General features: G+C 39.0%; 1 protein-coding gene across 7 annotated transcripts in view; it reads left to right on the plus strand.

Annotated features, from left to right (window-relative positions):
- GAPVD1 (GTPase activating protein and VPS9 domains 1) overlaps positions 1–27,554 on the plus strand; it is a 72,057-nt gene that overhangs the window by 34,047 nt on the left and 10,456 nt on the right. For 2 of the 7 annotated variants that reach the window (XM_042914180.1, XM_042914185.1), the window contains exons 7-21: positions 3,700–3,860; positions 5,956–6,085; positions 7,223–7,348; positions 9,906–10,079; positions 11,719–11,859; positions 12,941–13,075; positions 13,548–13,667; positions 17,625–17,702; positions 17,838–18,208; positions 19,170–19,257; positions 20,263–20,343; positions 23,891–24,013; positions 25,573–25,702; positions 26,726–26,835; positions 27,035–27,194. In XM_042914180.1, coding sequence (XP_042770114.1) covers positions 3,700–3,860; positions 5,956–6,085; positions 7,223–7,348; positions 9,906–10,079; positions 11,719–11,859; positions 12,941–13,075; positions 13,548–13,667; positions 17,625–17,702; positions 17,838–18,208; positions 19,170–19,257; positions 20,263–20,343; positions 23,891–24,013; positions 25,573–25,702; positions 26,726–26,835; positions 27,035–27,194 — 2,128 coding nt within the window. Of the gene's footprint in view, positions 1–3,699; positions 3,861–5,955; positions 6,086–7,222; positions 7,349–9,905; positions 10,080–11,718; positions 11,860–12,940; positions 13,076–13,547; positions 13,668–17,624; positions 17,703–17,837; positions 18,209–19,169; positions 19,258–20,262; positions 20,344–23,890; positions 24,014–25,572; positions 25,703–26,725; positions 26,836–27,034; positions 27,195–27,554 lie in introns of those variants that run through there. The other 5 variants (XM_042914181.1, XM_042914182.1, XM_042914183.1 and 2 more) reach the window with 5 other exon arrangements.

Below are 27,554 nucleotides of genomic sequence, written 5' to 3' on the forward strand. Positions count from 1 at the left end.
GTAGGTATAATCACTATCCTGCGGCGTAGGGGTGGGGGCACTGTGTTGGACACTGGGAATGCAGAGAGCATTAGGATAGGCTGCTACTCTCTAGTTGCTGATAGTCTATTGGGGAGAATAAGAGGAGACCATTTCCCTTCATTATACTAAGTGTCTGATGGAGATAAGCATGCATGGAGGTTTATGGGGCACCCATGTTGTCCAAGTGGTGATAATGTCAGGAGATGATCCTAGAACAGGTGAAGCTAATACTTTCTCTTGAAGGATGAATGGGAGTGAGACAAAATAGCCAAGACAGGGAGGGAAAGAGTGTTTAGGCCAAGAGAGCAGTATTTTAGTGCCATTTTTTTAATGAAAATGAGGAGGAGCTCAGCAAGTTAGTGAACATGAATAGGTACTTTATTTTATACATTTTACAGAATGGGATTTCATTTTTAAACTTCCATGAGCTGATTTGTTATGAACTGTTGATTTCTTTTTAATTTTTTTAAATGTTTATTTTTGAGAGAGAGAGACAGATTGCAAGCAGGGTAGGGGCAGAGAGAGGGAGACACAGAATCTGAGGCAGGCTCCAGGCTCTGAGCTGTCAGCACAGAGCTCAGTGTGGGACTTGAACTCATGAACTGTGATCACTACCTGAGCTGAAGTTGGACGCTTTAACTGACTGAGCCACCCAGGCGCCCCAAGAATTGTCAGTTTCTTAAAATTAATCCATCTTACATTTAATAGAATAGTATCAACAAGAATATGATATCATATTCTTCAAGTCTTTGGCTTTCATCATCCTGAAATGTCAGTTTTCAGAATTAAAAATAGAAAAAAGATGAATTTTGACACTGGGTGATTTTTTTTTTGACACTTGGGGATTTTTAATATTATAGCCTATTTGCACTTTTTTAACAAGAAATGAATGATTTTTGGTAAATCAGAGATTTTTTTCCTCCATTATTCACTCCTGCACATGAGTTCTTTCATTTCTTGTCATCTAGAAGTGTCATTAAATATGGGTATAACGGAAAGTAAATATTCAGATGTTTGCCCCATATACTTTGTATAGTCATATGACCTGGTCACTGAATTTATTTCATATTTTTAAAAAATGTGCCCATTATTCAGAGGGTTGATTTTCTTTCTGTTTAATGCTTTTGCAACCCAGGACAACAGTTAGCAGCCATCACTCTCTGGGATTCCTCAGCCACTAATCTAACTGCTCATATTACTCTAGTAACCCCATTTTGTGCGTAATAGGCTGTTCTTCCTGTTCTTATATAACTTTCATTTAAGAAATAGTTTATGAAACTGTGCTCTGTGTGGATGTTGCTTTTGCTTTATGTAAATTGCTATATGGATTTTTGTTACTTGCATTTTTATAAATTATAAAGTTTGTTGCTTAAGATTCATAAGTTGTTCATGAAGTTGAATTTAATTTCACAGTTCGTTAGAAAACAGTGAGGGTCAGCAAATAAAGGTGGGAGTGAACCTGGGTTACACTTTGGGAAATTGATGTGTGCTCTGAATTTTGAAAGTAAGAGTGATTAATGAACACATCTACAGCATTGTGTAGAGAGGATTCTTTATAATTCTGTCTTCAAGTAGGTCAACTGTCATTCAAAGTGAGGTTGAAAGACTTGTTGCTACAGAGCGTTTTTGCTTTATGTCTGTACTTTTGATTATTTTGCACTGAAATAGAATTTCTGTTTAGTATTCTAGTTGTACCAAATTTTATTGCCCTCTGAAAGAAAATTGAATTTATCACAGGAGACTTAAATTTGTAGAGAAATTGTCAAACTAAGTCTTTCGGTGTCTAAAAGTTCTTGTAAGATGTGTGGGATGGATTATTTGTTGTATTTTTTTTTTAAGTTTATAGAGAGAGAGAGAAGAGTGTGTGCAAGCAGGGGAGGGGCAGAGAGAGAGAGAGACAGACAGACAGAGAATCCCAAGCAGGCTCTGCCCTGCCAGTGCGGAACCCTACCTACGGCTTGAACCCACGAACCTGAGAGATCATCACCTGAGCCAAAAACGAGTCAGATGCCCAACCAACTCAGCCACCCAGGCGCCCTGACAGATTATTTTAGAAAAAAGTATTACTTGTGTACTTATAGGTAGGAGGAAGAAAAATCCCAAAATAATTAGATTTTTTACTAATTTAGAATGTTTCCATAAAGCAGAGGAGAAACTTCTACTCAAACATAGGGAAATCTTTTTTTCTGCATCTTTGAAAAGAAGTTAATACTTTTCAGGAAAATCAATGTGTTTTCAAAAACTGATTCTGATTTTGTCAATGATTGTCTAATTAGTATACGTTATATGGCTAGCAGATTTCTAAATTTTTTTTTTTTTCAACGTTTTTTATTTATTTTTGGGACAGAGAGAGACAGAGCATGAACGGGGAAGGGGCAGAGAGAGAGGGAGACACAGAATCGGAAATAGGCTCCAGGCTCCGAGCCATCAGCCCAGAGCCTGACGCGGGGCTCGAACTCACGGACCGCGAGATCGTGACCTGGCTGAAGTCGGACGCTCAACCGACTGCGCCACCCAGGCGCCCCATGGCTAGCAGATTTCTATATGAAATTTTCTTTTTGATGTTTATTCATTTTTGAGAGAGAGAGAGCGAGAGTGAGAGTGAGCACGGGGGAGGGGCAGAGAGAGAGACACACACACAGAATCTGAACCAGGCTCCAGGCTCCCAGCTGTCAGCATAGAGCCCAGTGTGGGCCTAGAACTCATGCATCATGAGGTCATGACCTGAGCCGAAGTCAGACGCTTAACCGACTGAGCCACTCAGGCGCCCCTCTATATGAAATTTTCAAATGATTGTAAGTTCAGTTATTAGTATGGGAGACCTGTGGCAGTTCAGTCATTTTCCAGGAGAAAGAGTTGAAGGTACACTGATAAGAAATAAGGTAATGCTTTTTTTGTTACCCCAAGTCTTCAGTTGAGAGATGTGTTTGCTGTTCTGCAGGTGCGCTCATCTGTGTGTCACTTCCTGGTAGGTGCACACAGATCAATGTTTCTATCAGTTTTGTTTTAAATCTTTTTTTTTTTTTTTTTTTTTTTTTCTTATTTATTTTTGGGACAGAGAGAGACAGAGCATGAACAGGGGAGGGGCAGAGAGAGAGGGAGACACAGAATCGGAAACAGGCTCCAGGCTCCGAGCCATCAGCCCAGAGCCTGACGCGGGGCTCGAACTCACAGACCGCGAGATCGTGACCTGGCTGAAGTCGGACGCTTAACCGACTGCGCCACCCAGGCGCCCCAAATCTTTTTTTTTTTTAATTTTTTTTTAATGTTTATTTATTTTTTGAGACAGAGACAGAGCATGAACAGGGGAGGGTCAGAGAGAGAGGGAGACACAGAATCCGAAGCAGGCTCCAGGCTCTGAACTGTCAGCACAGAGCCTGACGCGGGGCTCGAACTCACAGACGGTGAGATCATGACCTGAGCTGAAGTCGGACACTTAACCGACTGAGCCACCCAGGCGCCCCTGTTTCTATCAGTTTTGAAGGAGGATCTGTGTTAGTTATCAGCAGAGAACTGGGAAGGTGGAGGGTTTTGTTTTAATTCATATTCTCACCACCCTTTTTTTGTGCATATGCAAAAGTCCTACATTAATAGAAAATATATTTTTGTGTTTAGTGTACCATTTTCTTTGTTTTGTCTTGTTCTCTAAATTATTGTATTTGAAAATCTTTTTATTAGCAACTCGGAGTAGAAGCCGCACCAGTGTGCTAATGGACTTACATATGGACCATGAAGGGTCATCTCAAGAAACCATCCAGGAAGTGCAGCCTGAAGAGGTGTTGGTCATTTCCTTAGGGACAGGTCCCCAGCTCACTCCAGGGATGATGTCCGAAAATGAGGTATGAACGTATTGTTACATTTAACTTATAGCCATCAGTGTTAAGAAACTTACTTCTTTTTTCTAATTAATGGTCTCTTATGTATAAGTCAGTATGTGTTTAATGAATGCATTAAAATGCCAAATTCCCTATGAACGTTTCAGGGGCCTTTCACATTAACATATCAATAGCACTGTCATTGGTGATTAGGTCCACACCAGGAGGAATTTTCCTAATAGTATAGAAGAGATAGGAAGCTGGGAAATTGTGGTATGGACATTGACCTGTAGGAAATTTTTTTTCTTTTCTTTTTAATGATAAACTAGTGGTATTGCTGCTTTAAAGAGCCAGACATTCTTTAGAAATATTTTCTGTTCTTTGGTTGGTTAGGAAGAAATGGAAGAGATAACTGAAAAGAAAACTAAGAAAGTAAAATATTTTGAAGAAATGGAGTTGGGGTGTGGGCATCACTTTTAAGATATTTGTAAACAGAAGAGCTTGGGACAGAGGCAAAAGGAAAGAAGAAATATAAAAGAAGCATCATTTTATATTCAACAGTGACTGCTTATTAGTCAAGAAAAATTCCTGGCCTGGGACAAAGGGACCAGTTATAGTGGTTGATAAAGTGACGATGGTGGTTGGTAAGGCGGTGTTTGGAACTGTGGCATGACCCATACGAAAGAATTCTGTCCAGCTCCAGAACTCTGTCCACACACACACACACACACACACACACACACACACAAATGAGCTGGCAAAAACTGTCAGAATCAACTTTTTAGGAACTCCAGAATGTAATAAAAGCCTTACCAGAACCAGGGGAATGCTGAAGGAGGAAAAACAACCACTGAATTTCAGCCAGGGAACTCTGTGGCACTCTGCCTTCCCTGTTAGCCTTCCCCCAGCTCACAGTTCTGGCAGCCTCGCGGACAGCAGCCTGTATCCCCTTGCAGGGCAGTCTCTCCACTGTGGTAGGAGGAGCCTTTTGTTTGCCGTTAATCAAATCGCTCTCTAGACCTTTGGATAGATTTTTCCTGAAGATTCTTTACACATTGCTCACTAGGAGTTTAAAGATCCAAGTTATCTTAAAAATACAAAATGTGAAAGTTTTATGTCCACGTTTAATTTCCAGCAAGTAGGAAAAAAATTCTATTTTTAAATGACTTTAAAAGCATCACCTGAGTAAACGTATAGAGTCGTTAAAAACCCTTTAATTTACTCATTTAAATGCAGGGCCAAAAGCACCTAGAGCGGTTGTTTGTTTTTCCTTTTCATGGGAGGATACTATTCTTCCTTCATGTTTTACCAGTAGCCTAGGAGCACGGTGGCTGTGATTTTGAGTTCCGGGTGTGCTTAAAACATGCTGACTTCCAGCAAAGCCCTCAATTCTTCATTCAGTTGAAGATACACATATAAAGCTGAGTTACGAGGCTTGTGGGGATTGAAAAGTAATTATGTTATTTGGGAGTCATCTAACAAATAGAAAACATTTTTAAAAGGCCATCAGCTCTAAGCTAGAGATGGCTCTGAAAACACTGTAGCTTCTGGTATGGACTTTTGTGGCTGTGTATATGGTGATCAAGGCAAGGTTCAAACTAGACTGATTGAATTCTGATGCCTACAGGATAGTCTGTTCCTATGTTTTCTTTCTGTTGAATTAGTTTATTAACTTTTGAAAAAATGTACTGCAAATTTAATGTCATTTTACCGTGCAAAATGATTTCTGTGCATTTTTTTATTTAACCCTCAACAACTCCATGGCATGCATACTGTTACTATTGCTGTTTTAGAAATCAAGAAACTGAGGTTTAGGGTAAATAAATTTACCCAAGATTACATAGTTGGTATATGGCAGAACCAGACAGACCCCACTGCTGATTCCGAAGCCTTTTGATTTTTATGATCCTACCCACCAGTCACTGATACCTGATTGTTCAATCTCTGACACTGGGTGATGGAAAGGCATAGGTTCAGGTTTTTTTTAACTGATAAACTTTTATTCTAGGGGTACTTAAAAGCTTGATCAGAATCTCGTAATATGCATTTGTTGCGGTCTGTTTTCATATCAGTAATCTGTCTTTCAGTTGTGATAAACCAAAGGCATTTTATTTTTCAGGTCCTAAACATGCAACTTTCGGATGGAGGACAAGGAGATGTCCCTGTCGATGAAAACAAACTCCACGGTAAACCTGATAAAACCTTGCGCTTTTCCCTCTGCAGTGATAATCTGGAAGGAATATCTGAAGGTGAAGGGTTACTTCATTCAAAGAGTTGTGTGATTCAAGTAATACTTTGTTTTGCGATCTTTAAAGGAGCCTTATAAATTATAATTATACCATCTGTTTCTCTCCCTGGGGAGAGTAATGAAGTTTTCTTCTAATGATCTTGAACAGTTGGCTATAAAGATTGTTTCTAGAATAAATTAAGATTTTAAGAAAAAAATTTAAAAAAGAAAAAGATTGCAAGAGACCTTTGATCGTATACAATGGAGAAGATATGTCTTTATTGAGGCTTGAATAATACCAAGTTTCTGTAGTATTGATATATACCAATGCTTATAGAGCTCCTTTAGAGGATAATGCATGTCTAAGTGGGAAATAAATGGACTCACTAGTATTTCAGGATGTTGTGTATACTTTTAATGTTCTGTATTTCTTTATTCACACACTCATACCTTGATAAAGCAGGAAGATAGAATGGAAGTAGGAATAAAATAGAAAGTTGAAAGCTAAGATTGAGAATTCATCATTTCATGGACAAGGACAAACTTTTTTAATGAAAAAAGCCCAAGTTTACTATCATTTCAAACATAAAATAATAACTTCTTTTTCTCTAACTTTTCAGAATAGGTAATATATAGTCATTCTAGAAAATGCAGAACATAAATGGAATCATCTGTAATTTTACCATTCTATTAGTAACAGTAATTTGGTTTATTTATAGCCAAATTAGGTTTATGTTTTTTTGTAACCATTTTTTGTCTAACAGTATAGCAGTGATATTTCTCTTTGTAATTTAACATTCTTAAATAGCCTAGGTTTTTAATTTTTTTTCTTTAACTTCAAATTGGCATAATTTACTTAAACGTTCTTCTGTGGTTAAACATATAGGTTGCTTCCACTTTTCAAGAATTATAAAAAGCCCTTCAACAAGCAACCTTACATGAATTTTTGAATTGTTTTCTTAGGATAAATTCTTAGAAGCACAATTGCTGGCTTAAAGGGCATTTATATTTTTAAGGTACAAATGCAGTATTAAAAACACCTTAATAAAAACAAACAAATGAAAGCATCTTAATCTGTTGTCTGTTATCAAGGCATGAAAAGTTGCATGGTGGCTCACGAGTATTAAAAAGCTCACTCACAGTTGAAACATTTCTCTAGGTCCTTCAAATCGCTCCAATTCGGTATCTTCTCTAGACCTGGAAGGAGAGTCTGTATCAGAACTTGGAGCAGGACCTTCTGGGAGCAATGGAGTCGAAGCTCTACAGCTATTGGAGCATGAGCAAGGTAAAGTTAAGTTGAACACAGTTGCTCAAGTAGCAGAGAATTTACCTGGTTGCGAGATAAACTGTGTTTCCATGTAGGCTAGCTGTGTTCAGTAAAAGAATAAATTTAAGCTGATTATATAATGACCGTTAAACCTGCATTTATACATGGTTCTTTGAGTTCCTAAAAATGTTTGGATGGTAAGTGAATTTTTTAGGCTTAAATTACATAGAATAATTAAAATGAATTGCTTGAATTCTATAATATTTGGCATTTTAGTTCTGTAGTACTGACATTTTAAAGGATATGAAGATAAATACTTAGGGCTTAAGGAACTTAAGATAGGGAGAGGATGGTACACAAATAATTAACAGTATCATAAAAGTGCTTTAGCAGTTCTGAGTTAGAGATACATGTGGCTTAAAGTGTAGGGAAAAGCTTAGTGGGAAATAACGCTAGCCTTAAAGTCTGGCTGGCATTGTGTTGGCAGAAACGAAAGACAGGGCATTCTAGGTGAAGGAATAGAGTAGTATAAGCAAGTCGTAGAGGTGGGAAACCATAGTACTTACTCAGGAACTAGCAGGTAGGGGAATAATGCGGGGTAAGGACTGAGAAGTAGATGGATCCCTTTTGTGCTCTAGGAAGATTAGTTTGAAAAAGTTGTTTGGATTTGTCCATTTAAAGATCATGGGGAGCCTGGGTGGCTCAGTCAGTTAAGCATCCGATTCTTGATTTAGGCTCAGGTCATGATCTCACAGTTCGTGGGATCGAGCCCCACCTGGGGCTCTGCACTGGCATTGTGGAGCCTGTTTGGGATTCTCTCTCTCCCCCTTTGTCTCTGTCCCTGCCCTGTTCATTCTTTCTCTCTCTCTCTCTCTCTAATAAGAAATAAATAAACTTAAAAAAAAGATCACTGATGGCCTTCAAAGGAGTGTTGACGGCAGATGCAGATCAACTGGGTCTGAGGCAATGATTCTGAGACCTGAGTGAGCATAGAAATTACCTGGGAAATAAAAAAAAAAAAAAGGCCATTTCCCATATCTCATTTCCAGAAATCCTGGTGCAGTCCATTTTTGGAAAGGAAAAGAGCGTTGCTAGTTGGGATATGTGTGGCTTGAATAAATGTAATGTTAAATTTTACTGAATTAGTTTGTCCTTGTGTCAATTAGGTTTAAATTTTCTGCAAATAAGAGAGAAACCTAGGGGCGCCTGGGTGGCTCAGTCGGTTAAGCGTTTGACTTCGGCTCAGGTCATGATCTCACAGTTTGTGGGTTCGAGCCCCGCGTCGGGCTCTGTGCTGATAGCTCAGAGCCTGGAGCCTGCTTCACATTCTGTGTCTCCCTGTCTCTCTGCCCCTTCCCTGCTCATGCTGTGTCTCTCTCTGTCTCAAAAATAAATAAACATTAAAAAAAAAAAATTAAAAAAAAAAAGAGAGAAACCTAAAATAGTAGCTTAAGACAGAAGTTGAAAGAATATCACCTTTTTTTTTTTTTTTTTTTAAGTTTATTTATTTTGAGAGAGAGCATGAACAGGAGAGGGGCAGAGAGAGAGAGAGGGAGAGAGAGAATCCCAAGCAGGCTTCGCACTGCCAGTGTAGATCCCAATGTGGGGCTCAAACCCACAAACCAGGAGATCATGACCTGAGCCGAAAGCAAGAGTCGACGCTTAATCGACTGAGCCCCAGGCGCCCCCAAGAATATCACTTTTTTAACAAGCCCTCTAGGTGATTGATCTTGTAAGTGGTTGGTGGTCTACATTTTGTGAACACTAGGTTAAGAAGTAAATTGAGGCAAATTATAGACTGCTTGTCATTAGTCAAGGGAAGAGAGAAAACTAGTATCAGGTGGATGTATTCAAGTCAAACAAAAGTTTTTTTTTTTTAGTATGGGTTTATCAGTTGATTATCGCCAGAGTAATGCTACATACCAAACCACCTCAAAACTTAGTGACTTTACAACAATAAACATTTATTTGTGCTCTCAAGTCTGTGGGTCAGCTGGGAGGTTCTGATTTGGACTGGGCAAACTCATGTATCTATAGTCACCAGTAGGGAGCTCTGCTAATCTTAGCTGGGGGACAGTTGGCCCGTGAGGAGCTGCTCTAGGATGACCTTTGCTGTGTTTTGTGTGGTCCCTCATCCTCCAGCAGATTAACTTAAGCTTATTCTCATGGGAGAAGCAAGGGTGAAAAGAGAGCAGAAGTTTATAAGGACTTTTAAGGCCTAGCCTTGAAACTGGTACACTTCCTCCTTACTCTTTTGGCCAAAGCAAGTAACAAGGCCTTTGCAAAGACAAAGAGGGGAATGTTTCCCGTTTTTTTTTGTTTGTTTGTTTGTTTTTGTTTTTGTTTTTGTTTTTTATCAAAGTCACACTGCAGAAATTACCCCAGTTAATCTACCAGAAGTGGGGGTACATATTGCTGAAAGTTCAGAAGGTGAAAGAGTACATTTATAGGGCAATGATGCAGTGTTTTGGTACTGCATGCTCTGTGTTAATGATAAAATATGTATCTTTAAAGTTGATTTAAAAAATTATAGCTGTGCTACCATTTTTAAAGTGCTTAATTTTGTTTTTGATAGCTACAACACAAGATAATCTTGATGATAAGCTAAGAAAGTTTGAAATACGTGACATGATGGGACTGACAGATGATAGAGATATATCAGAAACAGTGAGTGAGACGTGGAGTACAGATGTCTTAGGAAGTGATTTCGACCCTAACATTGATGAAGATCGCTTACAAGAAATTGCAGGTAACTGCTGTTAAATTTCTCTGGAAGATTGGTATTTAGTTATTCATATCCACCTGCCCTTCATGGGTGGGAACTTCAGCCTCTGACAGACATGGTGTGTGTGTTCGCACTAACTGGGGAACTGAGAAAAGTGTATGTAACCAGGCACTTGTGTATTTTTTTTCTTTGCCTAAATGTAGGTAGTGTTTTCCCTGCCTGCACTTAACTCCCCCTCCCCCACCAAAAAAGAAACTAATCTTCTGAATTAGCTTCTTGTTTTCAGGACATAGTACATATTCTTAGGATATTCTTTTGAAACTAAGCACATTACGTGAAGATGGAAATTCTTAACAGATTATAGCCCTAAAACTTTCAGAATAATATAATATTGAGATTCTCCAAAAATTGAATTTAATGTGGCACCTGACTGGCTCATTCAGTAAAACATGTGACTCGTGATATCAAGTTCATGAGTTCAAGTCATAGAGCTTACTTAAAAAAAAAAAAAAAAAAAAAAAAAAAATTCCCGGAAGGATTAATTCAGTTCCAAAGAGTAACTACTTTTTTCTTTTTTTTAGTACCAAGTTTATTGAGGTACAACGTCCATAATTTAAAATTCACCCTTTTTAGGATACCGTTTTGTGAGCTCTGAAAGGTTTCATACAGTCTCATAAGCACCATCTTCGTTTTCTCTTTAAATCATGGAACCTCTCAGGCAGATACAAGAGAGAATAAGGAACTCTGTGCACATCACTCGTTTTCAACTGTTACACAGACACAGGTGGCTGGTTTTGTTTCATCTCTTCTCTCACCCACTACCCTTTTATCCTCTCCCCAACCCAACCCAGTTCTGTTTAGGCAAGTTCCAGACATTATTTTATTTGTAATTATTTCACGATGTATCTTTAAAAATGTAACTTTTACCAGTAACCGTTTGCCAGAAGTTTTTTCAGGCACTGAAGTAGCATTGTTCTTTTATTAGGCGTAATCAGAAGTAGTGGAGCATTCTGAACTTGAGTATTTTTAACACAGGTGTATTATAATGTTCAGTCCTTTCTATTGGTATTTTTCAGTGGTGTAAATAGACTTGTTAATTGGTTCTGCATTACTTTGCTTCTGGTGCCAAAGTAGTATTTTTTCTGGCAATAAGCTCTCTTTGAGCAATGAGCTATATTTGCAGTGGAGTGAGCGTTCCAGAAGATGTGTATTTTCCTGCAAATATATTTTATTGCTCTGAATATGTGGCTGATGTGCCAGAAGAAAACGTATCTGGCCAGTATACCTTTCTGTGGTTAAGTGTCTCTGTTTGAGAGGTTTTAATCCCTGTTAGGACTGTACATTTTAGATACTTAGGGACACACGTAAAAATTTGCTAAAAAACCAAGATGAAAGCTAGCTGAAATGATCTAATGTGTGTTTTCTCTATGAAGAGTCCAAGGTGAACAGGAGGAAACTGAGGAAAAGGAGCATGTGCCTTTGTGACCAAAGTGGGAAATTTGTGATTTTAGTGGTGTTATTGATTGAAATCACACTTACCTTGGCTTCCTTCTTGTGGGTAGAGTAGAGATTATGTGTTGGTTTAGCGTTTGGTCCTTCTCCATGATCACTGCTCTTTCCATCAGGATCTTCGTTAACCCTTTGCTCCCCACTGGTTATACAGGTGCAGCAGCAGAGAACATGTTAGGCAGTTTACTGTGCCTGCCAGGTTCAGGGTCAGTGCTTCTTGACCCCTGCACTGGTTCTACCATATCAGAGACAACAAGCGAAGCTTGGAGTGTAGAGGTATTGCCAAGTGACTCAGGTTAGTATGCCGTCATTGTTTGCTTTCTGATTTGCACAGAAGTTTTAAATGTAAGGTATCTTAATTTCTGTATCATGTACATTTTGTTAAGTGTGAGGCAATCACATTGCTAAGAATTTCAAATGGACAGTTAGGTTAAGGCATTTTCTGTCCATCAAGAAAAAATGCAGTGTTGCGGGACATAGGCAAAGATGGCAGGTGCTTTTTGACTCTGTGTGTAGTTACTTGTAAGCATTTGTTAGCAACTCACCGGAGTTCTGTGTGGGACATTGAGTTTGGTATCTCCCACTAACTCGTCACGAAATAGGAATAGCAGTACAACTTGGACCCTGAGCGGTTGGGTGTCTGGTAAGCATGCCTAGATTTATCCTGGGGAGAACTTGACTCTTTAAAAGGTATCTAGTATATTTTTGAAATGTACTGAAATTGAGACACTGGAGTCCTGAGAATTATTTTGTGCAGGATTATCATAAATGCATATAAAGTGTTTTGTACTTTCTCTTTTCTTACGTATTGCATTTCTGCTTTGCTGATTATGAAGATAAATCTTTGCTTTCAATGAAATGTCAACTACCAAAATGCAGATTTAAGTAACTGTATGTCTGAATTACATTCTTTGTGATCTGCTCGGCTCAAGAATAGTTAAGTGATTCTGATATGTGTTTTATAATATTAATGCATTCAGACATGCTAACCTTTAGATAAGGAGACAGTAGGATTAGCTTACCATCTATTGAGCATCCATAGGAGTTATTTTTTAGAAAATAGTTGGTTTAATGCTAAGCTATTCTGTATTTTCTTGTTGAGTTTACTTGTTAACCAACAGCATACTTTATGAGATTAGTGATCTGCAGGCGGAGTTTTCACTTTTGCACGATAGACTGGCTCATATTGGGATGAAAATCACAACCTCAACTTCTTTAACACTCGATCTGATCAGCTGTGCTAACTGGCCCAGACTTAGAAATCTGTTTACAATGATTTCATTCATGCTCTGGTAGCTTTCCTCATCTGGGTCACAAGCTGAAACTGTGGCATACTAACAGAATCACTAATGTGGCGCCTCATGTCTTCTATTTAGAGGCCCCGGATCTAAAGCAGGAGGAACGTCTACAAGAACTGGAGAGCTGTTCTGGACTGGGCAGCACATCTGATGATACGGATGTCAGGGAGGTCAGTTCCCGCCCCAGCACACCAGGCCTCAGTGTTGTGTCGGGTATGTCTGTCTTGTTTTAAGGAATAAGGATTGCAAGGTGTGTTCCCACCTCCCCATTTATAAAATTGCTAACAGAGAGAGATGTTTTATTTACGAGTTGAGGAATTTTCTGGAAACAGAATTGTTTCTGAGGGACCTTAAATCTCTGAGAACTTAATACGTGGCTCTATGGAGTCTGTTGAAGTAATTGGCCAACGGTCTGTGCGTGTTCTCTCTCTAATTCTATCTGTTCTTGGTGGCCTCTGCTACTGTATTTAGATACCACATGATACTTGTGATTATGTTGTACAAATCAAGGTAAACGTATTTAGGCAGTAGTACAATAAAAAGGATATGATACCCAATGTCTCACATGTATAAAACTGGGACACAAAAAATTTGAGAATATTTACATTTCTCCAAACTTCATATACTTTTTGTGTGGTTATTTTGTTCTTCTTGCTATTTATTTTTTACTTTATTTATTTTAAAGGCATAAGTGCAACCTCCGAGGATATTCCCAATAAGATTGAAGACCTGAGATCTGAGTGCAGCTCTGATTTTGGGGGTAAAGATTCTGTCACTAGTCCAGACATGGATGAAGTAACTCATGGTAAGAAGTAGAAATGAGAGTGACCTAAAAATGATCCCATTCATGGGTGACATTGGCAGTCTTCCGTGTCTGTTGGTGATAGTACCAGTTGTTCTAGCACTTTGGGGCATGATTTGGCAGCAGGATAGAAGGCCTTGAAAATTCAAAACTCAATGTGGTTCAGTTAGTCCACTTTAGGAATGAATCGTAAGGAAACAGTTCCATGTATGCAGAAAGTCTTGTGCTTCTAATAGCATTTATACTGGTGTTGTCCATAACATTTATACCGGTGTTCTCCATAACATTGATTCGGCAGAAAACAAGAAACAACCTGAGAATTGGAAACTAGAATTCCTACATGCATTTTGATGCAACCACTCAGAATTTATGCAACTGGATTTTAAATCCTCTAAAGCATGTGAAATAACATGGAAAATTTTGGAAAATTTATCCTAAAGAACTTCCACATATAAGATAATGAAACATTACAAAACCGATCATAGAGAAAGTTCAGGAAAGAACTACCAAAATGCTAGCAGTAGTTTTTTGTACTGAGTACTGGGTTTTTAGATTCTTTTTCTTTTTTATAAAAAAATTCTTTGTTTTTTCTGAACCAAGGTTTCTGATCCTCCACACTATTGGCATTTGGGGCCAGGTAACTCTTTTTGTTACGCAAGCCCGTTCTGTGCATTATAGGATGTTTAGTGGCATCTCTGGCCTCTACCAGGAGCACAGCACCCCTCTTCTTCCGCTCTGGTTGTGACAACCAAAAATGTCTCCAGATAGTGCCAAATGATCCCTTGGGGCACAAAGTAGCCTGATTTGAGAAGTACTGTTCTAAATGAGCAATTTTCAGAGTATAGTCTTCATGGACCACTAAGGGCCCTTAAGGCCCTTTTGGGGGCTGCAGGGTATGATGTCAGAACTGTTTTCATAATAGTAAAAGGTTGTTGTCTTTTCTCTGTGTCGACATTGACACTGATGGTGCACAGGCCAAGGTGGGTAAATTTGCTGGAGCCTTAGCATGAAGCAGAGCAGTGATAGCAAAGTCTTAGTGGTCACTGTATACTCCGTTAGTTAGAAAGCTTTACTTAGAGTGTCTTTCATGAAGCAGTAAAAATTATTTAATTACATCTCAACCCTGAGTACACATCTGTCTAAAATTCTGAGGAAATATGAAATACCCCTAACTCATTTCTCCTGCATTCTGAAATGTGGTGAAGTGTCTCAAGGAAAAGCACTTGTATGGTTATTGGAGCTGTGAGCTTAACTAGCTGTTTCTTTTCTTGTTTGTTCTTCACAAAACACCATTTTTGCTTGAAAGAATGACTGACAAAAACTGTAGTTATTCAGATTTGGGTATTTGGCAGGCATTTCTTGAAAATTAACAGAGTGAGCCTATCACTTCAAGGAAAACAACTGACAATAGACTTTATTGCCAATGATAAAATTCACGCTTTCATATAAAAATCAGAATTTCGGAAAACTTGTATCCACCTCCATGACCTTGACAGCTTTCTGATACGTAAGGACTTTTCTGGGGAGATTGGTGGTATTATTAAGATTGTGGTTTTTTAATATTATGTATTGAAATGTGTCAACCTGTGGAAGATCTGTGTATCTAATTACACCAATATTTTCCAGGTGATGAATACATGATGTTACAAAAATCATTTAAAGTGCAAGAAAGACAGACCAACTAATTTTAATGTAACAGAGTACAAAAAGTTCATTGATTTGGTGTCACATTCCAAATTGTAGCTTACCTTTAAAATACTCCTTGTCAAGATTTGGTGTGGTAGCACAGAAGAATGTCCCCAGTTATCTGAAAAGGCTGTTATATTAAAATATCTTCCCATTTCCAACTACATGTCTGTGTGAGGCCAGCTTTATATACTTCAACCAGAATACATACCACAACAGATTGAAAGTAGAAGCATATGAGAATCCAGAGGTGTTCTGTTAAGCCACATGTTAAAGGAATTCGTAAAAATGTCAGTGTCACTCTACTTGTTTTTTACTTTGGGAAATACTTTTTCATTAAAAAAGAGTTATTTGTGTTACCATTTAATGGATATGTTTAAATGAATTAATATATAAATATTTATGTTTGTTTTCAGTTGTAATTTATGATCTGGTAACTATCAATAGGCACAACCAACATAAACAGGCTCTGAGGGGCAATAGTTTTTAAGAATGTCAAAGTGTCCTAACAACAACAACAAAAGAATGTGAGAGAGTCCTAAGACCAAAATGTTAGAACTGATATTCTAAGCTGCCTTTCATAACAATACACTATTTTTATAATTTTAATAAAGGAAGGTGAATATAAGACCTAGAACAAAAGAAGAATCAAAAGGCTTAAAATCCAAGTACTAGCATTCATTATCATGAAAGAGCTCAGACTCAAAAAGTTTAGAGTAATAGTTTCTTTTATATATTTAAAAATTTTAGCCTCTACATACTTAATTAGCTGTTTCAATATTTCTGATTTTGGCTGTGTAGACATATGCTTAGAGGAGTCATTTTTACTCTGTAGCTGAAAATACTTCGAGTTTGTTTTGTGGTGTAATGTAGTATTATTATTCATTTTTGTTATGAGTTCTTTTATAAATTGTCATTTGCTGAGAACAATATCAGAATTTCAAATTTTACAACTTTCTATTTATACTCCTTCTAGGTAATATTGCCCTTACTTTTATAGGTAGAAGGAAGACGAGACTCAGGGAAGTTGTGACATTCTGAAGATTTTGATGTGATTTACATTTTTTGGCTCTACTCTTTACATTAAATATAATACAGTTTGGCCATTAAAAGTAATCAACATGAGGATGCTAGACCACTTAAATGTCATTAAAATCCATGTAGGTAGATAAAAACATACCATGAATTTGAAGTAATGAGAATATATTAGGTTCTTTTTTTGTTTGTTTGTTTATTATTAAAAAAAATTTTTTTTAACGTTTATTTTTGAGAGACAGAGACAGAGCACAAGCGGGGGAGGGGCAGAGAGAGAAGGAGCCACAGAGTCCGAAGCAGGCTCCAGGCTCTGAGCCGTCAGCACAAAGCCCGATTTGGGGCCTGAACTCACAAACTGTGAGATCATGACCTGAGCTGAAGTTGGATGCTTAACCAACTGAGCCACCTAGGTGCCCCCTAAATGTTTATTTATTCCATTTGAAAGTGTGCACGAGCAGGGGAGAGTCACAGAGAGGGAGAGAGAGAGAGAATCGCAAGTAGGCTCGGCACTATCAGCTTAGAGCCCAACGTGAGGCTCAATCTCACAAACTGCAAGTCCATGCCCTGAGCTGAAATCAAAAGCCAGATACTTAACCAACTGAGCCACCCAGGTGCCTTGTTTTCTCCCTCCCTCCCCCCCTCCCTTCCTTTTCTTTCTTTCTTTCTTTCTTTCTTTCTTTCTTTCTTTCTTTCTTTCTTTCTTCTTTTCTTTTCTTTCCTTCTTTCTTTCTCTTTCTTTTCCTTCCTTCCTTCTTTTCTTTCTTTCTTTCTTTCTTTCTTTCTTTCTTTCTTTCTTTCTCTTTCTTTTCCTTCCTTTCTTTTCTTTCTTTCTTTCTTTCTTTCTTTCTTTCTTTCTTTCTTTCTTTCTTTCTTTCTTTCTTTCTTTCTTTCTTTCTATGTTTATTTATTTATTTATTTTGAGAGAGAGTAAAGAGGACCAAGCAAACAAGGGAGGGGCAGAGAGAGAATCCCAAGCAGGCTCCTCCCTGTCAGGGCAGAGCCCGAAGGGGGCTCGAACTCCCGAACCATGAGATCATGACCATCTGAAATCCAGAGTTGGATGCTTAACTGACCAAACCACGCAGGCACCCCACATTCTTTTTTTTTCCTGATATGCCCCTCAAGTTTTATTGATCAGAAAAGGAAAACCTTGGAAGAATGCTAGAACCTTTTTCACTGTGTAGGAACTCTTACTGAGTGATGAGTTCTGATTTCTTACAGTTTGCCTGTTTGTTTTAGGCGCCCACCAGCTGACCTCTCCTCCTTCTCAGTCAGAGTCTCTACTTGCCATGTTTGATCCACTGTCTTCACATGAAGGTAAACTAGTCAAATGAGCTTTTTGACTCTTACCCTGGGCAGGAGAACAGAGCCAAAATCCTTTGTTAATGCCTTTTTTGGCATTAAAATGCCTAGTTCTGTCTCAGTTGCAAACTTTTTTTCCTCTTGTTCCAGGGGCTTCTGCTGTGGTAAGGCCAAAGGTTCACTATGCCAGGCCATCGCATCCACCACCAGATCCCCCAATCCTGGAAGGAGCTGTGGGAGGAAACGAGGCCAGGTTGCCAAATTTTGGTTCCCATGTTTTAACTCCAGCTGAGATGGAAGCATTCAAGCAAAGGCATTCATACCCTGAAAGATTAGTTCGCAGCAGGAGCTCTGATATAGTCTCATCTGTCCGGCGACCTATGAGCGATCCCAGCTGGAACCGACGTCCAGGGAACGAAGAACGAGAACTCCCTCCAGCTGCAGCCATTGGTGCTACTTCTTTGGTGGCTGCACCTCATTCATCATCTTCATCCCCGAGTAAGGACTCCTCAAGAGGAGAGGTATGGGACACAGGCCATATCGAAGAATTGTGCTGATTGTGGTCAGCTTTAGTGTTCTGCCTGGCTGTCTTGTTATCTGAAATTAACATGGCATATATAAATCTAAGAGGAAGGACAGACAGTAGTCATGATTAAGGGTGATCTGTCCATCTAGTTTGTTCACAACTGTGGTCCATGGGAAACCTGTACTGTTTTGCTTTTGTAGTAATATGTTATGCATTTTTGTGACACTTTCAACTTTTCTGCAAGCAATTTTTTATTTAATTTCATTTAAACCTTACAGTTTCCTTCTGAGTTGAGAAAGTAAATGATTTGTCTGAGGCCACATGATAGGCCAGTAAAGGAATTACAGTTTCTGCTCTTTGACATGTGATCTTAATAACTCATTATAATTGGTGATCAAAACAAGAACTCTGAAGTTGGTTGGATCTGGGTTTGAGTCCCAGCTATGCCACAGGCAGACTATGTAACTTTGGGGAAGATGGGGAGATAACCTTTTTTAGCCCCTTATTTCTCATCTATAAAAAGTTTAATAGTAGTATTTATCTCCTAAGGTGACTGTGAGGTTTAAGTGGGACTATATATATCCTTACACTCAATATTTGTCACGCAGCGCATACTCAGTTTTATTAGTACTACTGCTGCTGTCGTCTCTGCTACCCCTCTAGACTTTATTTGCATTACGCTTACACCTTCCCTAAGTATTTATTGAGTGCCTGCTGTATGCTAGGCTCTGTATTAAGGTTTCAGTTTATTAACAGTAATGAGATAGTGCCTGCCCTCAAGCAGATCATAGTCTGGTGCTTAAAAGGTGTACTTCCATATTTCAGAAGCGATAAGAACAGTTTGCTTTTAAGACAAACAAGAGTGGTTTTTGTATTTCACAGACAAACTGAAATCCTTTTCATAGTAATTTATCCTGCTGTCCAACTCCAAATAAAGCATCAAACTTTTTCTACAGACTGAAGAACGCAAAGATAGCGATGATGAGAAATCAGACAGGAACAGACCTTGGTGGAGAAAACGTTTTGTTTCTGCCATGCCTAAAGGTAATTTTATAAAATATTAGAATTATATTAGCAACAAGAAGCAAAGCCCCCAAATCTCTTCCAGAGAGCCAGTATGTCAACTTCTCTGTGAGGCTTGCTGGGCCTAAGTTTCTAGCTGTTTTGAGGGTATAGAGAATGGTTTCACTCAGGTGAATGCTAAGACAGACCTTTAGAAATGATAGTTCTTGTTCATTGCATGAAGTGGTAGTGGTTTCATACATGGAAGTCAGGCCGGTGACGGTTGTTTAAATATCATATATTGTTGAAGTTAAAGATAGGACTTTTGACATATGTATTGCTAATAATTATTGCAGGAAAAAGGGGTGCTATTGGTAATAAAACATTGAAAATTTATCCTTTACATTCCTGGAATAACTTAAGCTTTTTATGGTTATGTTCGTTGAGAATGTTTATATCCTGAATATTAGTGAGTATTTTGGAAGGCAGTTGTATAAAATCGTTTTATTTGCTTTCTCTTTTTTTTTTTTTCCTTGTGAATAGCCTGGCATTGTACCAGTAGATATTGAGAATTGAGTTGACAAAAGCGTCTCTTCCTGCAAGGAGAGATCGTCCAGGATTAAAGCTAGGGACTTCTTCTGAAGGCCTCTTCTCGGCACTGTGGCACTCAGGAGCTGAGGAACACTGCTTTCACGCCGCACTCAAGCCCACTTGATGAGGAGAGAATGAGACTGAGAGCTTTGAGTGTGTTGTTTTTGAGCAGAGGTTAAGAGGCAGTGGTTTTGATTTAGTCCCAATAGATCCGAATTAAATCATTCTTCCTGTGGCAGATGACCCCAAAGCAGATTCTGCAAGCTTCTGTAAGAACCTTCAATGCTATCTTAAGAACGATGATCAGTTGACACTCGGGATTTCTTAGCTTTTAAACTTTTCACCTTCCTTTCACTTAGAAATGTTGGCACACCAGTTAATACTCCAAAATGACTGCTGTCTTCCGAGTAGTGCAGTATGTTATATGTCACACTACTGACTTTATTTAATTTCCAGCTCCTATACCATTTAGAAAGAAAGAAAAACAAGAAAAAGACAAAGATGATCTGGGGCCTGACAGATTCTCAACACTCACAGGTTTGTAGACCATGGACTTCCTGGCTCCTTCATTCCCAGAGCACATATTTCATAACACTTTTTCTTGGGTGCCATAAGCGTTGCCTTTCTAGAAGAATGTGTTTGTGTGTGTACAGTGGGGAGTATGTTCTTCATAGCTCTGTGGTATCCAGTTGGTGGCCACAGTGAATCTCAGTGTGCTCTTCCTGCAGACCGCCACCACCATCATCATCCTCATTATCATAACTTCTGTTTATGAGGAGGCTCCTGATCCTGGGCCTCTAGGCATTCCCTACAACTCGACATGTCAGTGGGATGATGACACGCAGTGCCTTTTAGGAGAGTGTGGTGATGGTTCTAGTGCGATGCATGCCACATCTTTGGAACGTTGATTGTATAGTTTTCGCTAATGTTGATCAGAGAATTCTAAATTTATTTCCATCTATAGTTCTTGATTATTCGGGATCATAGGGAAATTCTGCTTGACCTAATCATTTCCTTTTTGTGTGATAAAATGTTCAAACAGTATCATAAATTTATGAACTTTGCCAGTTTTTTACAGCTTGAATCCTTTTAACATTGCTGTCTGGCCCAAGGAAAAGACACCTAGGGGTTGGGTTTTACTTTATTCAGCATTTGTATTTTTGCAGCTTTCTGTTTGGCATATTATGAATGAGCACCCTAAAAGGAATGAGTTTGAGGAGTAGTGTTAATGACCCAAGCTTGAGTCTGATAGCTTTGTACTGTTTCCAAGGACTGTCGAGCATCTAGAGGGAAATTAATTTCTCACCTCCTTTTTTTCTTACCTTGATTTTCAATTATGTTATCCCACTAAGTTAAAATGAAGATTTTTATTAAAAAAAGGCATAGGTTTCCAAAGAACATCCTCCTCAGAGAGCTCAGTATAGTACAGGTAGAATCCCATTTTAATGCATGTTATTCTAATATCTGGCTCCTTCTAATTGGATGTATTTCCATGGTCTAGCATACCGTCTGGTGAGGTGACTTTGTGGGAATGAAGGGCTTTGGAGAGCAGGCGCTGGGCTTCCAGGCCATGGTTCTGTGCGAGAGCCAGCAAGCCTCTCTTATTCAATCAGCAAATACTTTCTGAACATCTGACTCGTGCCAGGCACTGTGCTGAGTGTTGTAGTTATTAAGTCAAATCACATGTCCCGTCTTCTTCAGGAATTACAGTCTGATTGAGAAGAATTGGAAACATTTGTTTCCTGTCCATGTTCCTAGTATTAGAACACCACCAGCATTTATGGAGGGAAATTCTTATAATGAAATCTGTTTTTAAAATGTCGAATCAGTCATTGGAGAAGTTATAAGTTATTTTTTACTTGTGTCTTTGGGCAAACATATTTCTTGGTTCTTGGTGCCTAATCTAGAAGCTAAGTAGGGTAAGTTTTTTTTCCATAAGATACTTCATTTTCTTTGTATTTGATTCAGGCAACTTAGATTCCCTACTAATGTAGAAATATTTCTACCCAGTTCTAATTAGTTACCTCTTGAAAATTATCGTTAAAACAATTTTTAAATGTTATGAAAGGATATTTCTTAACAGTCTGTCCATAATCCAGTCACCCTAACTGTTCTTTTTTTTTTTTTTCCCCGTGTTGTTTCCCAGTCTTTCCATATTTGTATGTGGCTTTTTCATGACGGAATCAGATTATGTGTGTAACTTTGCATCCTTCTTTCACCAAATGTGATTTCATAAACCCTCTCCAGTTTCTACTAGACATGGTTGGTTTTTAATAATTTGTAGTGACTCACAGATAATCTGTCATATCATTTTATGGCCTCCTGAATGTTCTCTTACTTTTGGATACTTAAATGGTATCCAGTTTTTTACTGTGAAAATAATGCTCACAGCTTCGTATATACAGCATTTTTTGTTTATTTCCATTATTTTCCTGGGATAAAATTCTTTTTTTTTTAATTGCTAATGTTTATTTGAGAGAGAAAGGAAGAGAGAGAATCCCAAGCAGGCTCTGTACTGTCTGCACCAAGCCCAATGTGGGGCTCGATCCCACCAACTGTGAGATGATGACCTGAGCTGAGGTCAAGTCAGATGCTTAACCTACTGAGCCACCCAGGTACCCCTTCCTGGAAAAAAATTCTTAAGAACGGCATAGAATTAGAGGTTATAAGTGACATTATGGCTATACGATTAGCCAAATTTTATTCCCTTTTTCAGAGCCCTCAACAGCACTCAAAACCAATAGCAAAAAGGTACTCCCCTTCCAAAGAAAGATTTTGTAATGATAGATGTTTTATCAGTTTACATTTTGAAGATCAGATTTTATTAGAACTCTTTTCTCATGAATTCAAATACCATTACAGCAGAAAGATTCAATTACTTTGGAAATCCTCTTTTTCTGTAATTTACTGCAATTATACAGAGACATGGATACTAAATTTTATTTTCCATGGAGACGGAAGAGCCCATGAGCATATACTGCTTAACCTTTCTATACCTGATTTCCTCCTCTAGAGAGTGAAGGTGATAAAAGTACCTCCCTGTAGGGTTGTTGTGATGATTGAGATTGTTCGTAAAAGGTGCTTAGCACAGTTTCTGGCATGTGGTAAGTGCTCAAGAAATGTTAGCTGCTATTATTATTAGCTGCTATTACGCACCCACATATATAATCTAGTGATTTTTTATGTGTTGTTAGACTTCTTGAAAAATGGGATTCTACCAGAATATGGACATTTGTGGTTACCTGCTTGGTCTGGATCTATCTCAGGAGTTTGCATTTCACTATAGAACTTTATTTTGTCCCATAGATGTGTAGCAGCTCTTTGCTTTGATGACTGTTAATTAATGACTCTGCCATCTTAGGCTCCAGGAACACATTTCAGTGTGCTGATTTTGCTGACAGGATAATGGTCCTGAAAGTAAACAGTGCTACATCTGTGATTGTGATAAGCTTTTTCTCCCTATACCCCGGGTACATTTCCAGCACTCTCCAGCAGTGGCTAGATTCACAAAAGTGCTCTCTTCCAGCAGCTTCACTGTCGTGGTCAGATTTAGTGAGACAGAATATTAATATCTAAAGGTTTGAAATGTGTAGAGAGAGAAAGTCATACAGCAAGAATGGAAGAAGCCTTTTTTTTTTTTTATTTAAAAGGGATTAATTCTAAATTTGATACTTTTTTTTACCCTTCAGCATGGAGATGTCTGAATAAATGAATCTGCCTATAACAATGCATTGTTGGAAGTTCTGTTAGCATGCATTGGTAATAACAGTGACTTGAGTTATAAGCACTTTAGAAACCCATCATCCATTTAGTCTGCACTGAATTTCTTAACACCATCATGCAGAATTTTGGCGATGATGAGAAAGTGGAGCTAATCCTCCCAATTGCGTGCTTTGGCAAGGCTCTCAGACCTAGAAATGGGACGAGCAGGCAGCTGCATGGTGCCTCTTAACATTGAGATATGTGCTCTTTTTAAGTCTCACCTCCTAATCCGTCTTTGGGATTATGCTACTGGTATCATACTAACATCAGAGTTGGTGCAAACCAAGGGAAGCTAATTCTCTCACTCTCCTTTCCCCTGCAGATGATCCCAGCCCTAGACTCAGTGCACAAGCTCAGGTCGCTGAGGATATTCTGGACAAATACAGGAATGCCATTAAACGAACCAGCCCCAGTGAAGGAGCAATGGCAAACTATGAAAGTACAGGTGATAATCATGATAAAGATTTGAATATAGTTAACCCTAAACAGTGTGGGGGTGGCGGGTGGGAAAGGGGGTAGGGGCACCAACCTCCTGCATAGTTAAAAATTCATATGTGACTTTTGACTCCCCCAAAACTTAACTGCTAATAGCCTGCTGTTGACTGGAAACCTTAACAGTAACAAATAGTTAACACATATCTGTATGTTACACGTTTAATACACTGTATTCTTACCGTAAAGTAAGCTAGAGGAAAGACAGTGTTGTTAAGGAAATCATTGTTAAGGAAATACAGTCACAGTACCGTATGTATTTATTGAAAAAAATCCATGTAGGGGTGCCTGACTGGCTCAGTCGGAAGAGCCTATGACTCTTGATCTTGGGGGTTGTGAGTTTGAGCCCCCGCTTTGGGTGTAGACATTGCTTAAAAATAAAATTAAAAAAAAAATAAGGAAAACAAATCCATATATATGTGGACCCATGCATTTCAAACCTGTGTTGTTCAAGGGTCAACTGTACTAACTTTGGTATCACAGTGAAAAAAGTGATCTGAATAAAAAGTAGCTTTTTAATGGCTACTTTGAATAGTGTTCAGAAAAATATGGTATAATCCCCATGATGAAGAGGAGAGGAAAAGTATATAAAAGCATAAATTGTATGCACATGTGTTTATGCTTGTATGTGCACAGTGTCTCTGGAAGAATCTGACAAAGCTGTAATGTGAGCTGACTCAAGGGAAATTCATAGGGAGCACAGTGGGAAGCCGGAGTAGAGGAGAACTTCCCATACTGACTATTTTGAAAAAATAAATAACAAAAGATTTGAAAGAATAGTACAGTGGAGGTCCATAGTCCCTCTACCTTTATCAGGTGTTAACATTTTGCCACCTTCTCTCCATGTATTTTTTCCTGAAGCATTTGAAATTATCTCCTAGTAAACATATTTGCTCTACGTAAGGACAGGATCTTTATTATACTAATGAATTTTTATTCCTTTTGATTTTGTACATGAACATATTCTCTAAATTGGTTAATTAGAAACATAAAAACCGCTGCGGGAACCACAGATCGGTCCTGGCTGCGTTTGTGAGTTCGTCCCAGCTCATTCTTGGGCAGTGGGAAGGGCGCTCAGGTCTCCCAGCCTCCTTACTAGGGCGCGTGGTTCACCTCAGCAGCCAGCTAGCCCAGGGCTTTACAGCAAGCCGCTTTCTGATTGGGCAAGACCCCATGTCTATAAAAGAGGGTTTTATGTAGAATGATTTTTGAGGCTCCTCTTGGTTCTGTGGTTCAGTGAATCTGATTAGAGCATTATCTGTTTAGTCACAGACGTTTGTTGTTTTGAGTTAAGATTGGTACAGGAAGTAAAAATCATTCGCTTCTCAACAACTGCTCCCTTGATTTATTGTCATTGCTATCAGCTTGTTTAAATGAATGCTTTTCCTTCTTTCTCCAAGCACTCCGGCTGAAAAGCACAGTGCAAATTTATTGTTGAGTTGCTCTGAACACGTACTAGTGCTAGACCCCCAGGTTAACCTGCTTATCCTCTCTGGGGGTGGGTTTGTGTAGAGGTCATGGGTGATGGTGAGAGTGCACAGGACTCTCCTCGTGAGGAAACACTGCAGAACATGTCGGCTGATGATCTCCCGGACTCGGCGAGCCAAGCGGCCCACCCTCAGGACTCCGCTTTTTCGTACAGGTATTTCTTTGAGAGGATTGCAAATTTGTGGGTTTGGACTTTCCATCAGCACTGCTGTCACTGCAAGTCAGGATTCATTGAGCCACCTAGTAAATGTATAAAGCAGGGGAGTCGTCTGGGTGGCTCGTTCAGTTGAGCATCTGAATCTTGATTTCGGCTCAGGTCCTGATCCCATGGTTGTGGGATCGAACCCCACATCAGGCTCTGTGCTGAGTGTGGAGCCTGCTCAAGATTATCCCTCTGGCCTTCTCCCTCGTTTGTGCTCTCTCTCTTAAGAGAAAAAAACCAAACCAAAAAAAAAAAAAAAAAAAATGTATAAAGCAGAGAGAATGAATGAAATGCAGTTTCCTGAGAAAACCTTGCTTCACTTTGGATTCCATACATCAAACACTGTAATTCAGGAGTAAAGAAACATCCACCTCGTGTGCTCACAGGGACCACATACGTCCTTTAAATGAAACAAGTGGCAGTGCCTTTGCAGACCCCAAGCTCTCTGCCCACGTGGGAAATGCTGGGGGAGACCAAGTGGGTGGTAGGGTGAGCCGCAGTTTCAAGCAGTAGAGTGATAGAAAGGGCTTCTTGTCGAGTGGTGAGCTTGTCTTGTGTCAAGATCAACCTTTCTCAGGAGACCTGGTGGACAGTGTCCTTAGTTTGGATGGTGAGATGGTTCTGGTGACTTCTGTGGTCCCTCCTGACCCTGGCATCATGGCGCTTTCTCATTCTCCTCCCAGTGGCCATTGTGGGATTTGGTTTATGTTACAGGGTCCAAAAGGATTTGTTTGATTCTGGTGACTTTACAGAATAGTCCTTGCCCAGAGCATTTTTATATAGCCTTGCTCCTCGGGTAACAAGTAAAGCCTGTTCCTTTAAGTGAGCTGTCAGTAAATTAAAAATTAATTTTTTATTTATTTCTGCTCGAAACATCTGAGTCCTGAGGTAGCATATTAGTTTGTATAGTGAGTGTTCATAAAATATGACCATCTCTGGATAAAGAAATTAATGCACTTTTGGTTCATTCTTCAGAGATGCAAAAAAGAAACTGAGACTTGCTCTTTGCTCTGCGGATTCCGTTGCTTTCCCAGTGCTAACCCATTCAACAAGGAATGGTCTACCGGACCACACAGACCCAGAAGGTAAGTTTTTCCTGTATTTATAGGTTGGATCATATGAAACCGCCTGTATTCCACTGTATTTAAGCTGTGTAACAATTCCATATGGTTTAGTTCTGCTGATCCATGGTAGAGCAGAATGGGATATCCCAAAGGCTGAGGGATGGTATACAATGGAAATTCTCAACAATAACAGAATTCTTTTGTTTGTTTGTTTGTTTAGACAATGAAATTGTTTGCTTCCTAAAAGTTCAAATAGCTGAAGCAATTAACTTACAAGATAAGAACTTAATGGCTCAACTTCAAGAAACTATGCGCTGTGTGTGCCGCTTTGATAACAGAACTTGTAGGAAACTGCTGGCCTCTATTGCCGAGGACTACAGGTAATTGCCCAGCTTGCTTCACTTGTCAGCCTATTTTCAGCTCCACGTGTCTTTTTTTATTTCACAAGTGAATCTGGGCTTACTGCAATGTGCTTGGCTGTGTTTACCCGGATGACGAACACGTTTGGATATTTATCTGGAAGTGTAGTTGTAAATGAGCAGTTCTGACTAACAGAGAAATTCAGTTTCCTTCAGCTTTGCACAGAAGCCGTGCTAGCAGAGGTGAGGCCAGAATAGCTAGGATATCCTTCTCCTTTTTTTCGGGGTGATAGGAAAAACAATTTCCTGGAGTAGGGAAGGAGTAGGCCTAAAAATTGCTGCCCTCTGTCTGCTGCTAGCCCTTTGCTAACAGTTCAGGAG

Source organism: Panthera leo, chromosome D4, assembly GCF_018350215.1.
Source record: "Panthera leo isolate Ple1 chromosome D4, P.leo_Ple1_pat1.1, whole genome shotgun sequence".
Taxonomy (NCBI): domain Eukaryota; kingdom Metazoa; phylum Chordata; class Mammalia; order Carnivora; family Felidae; genus Panthera; species Panthera leo.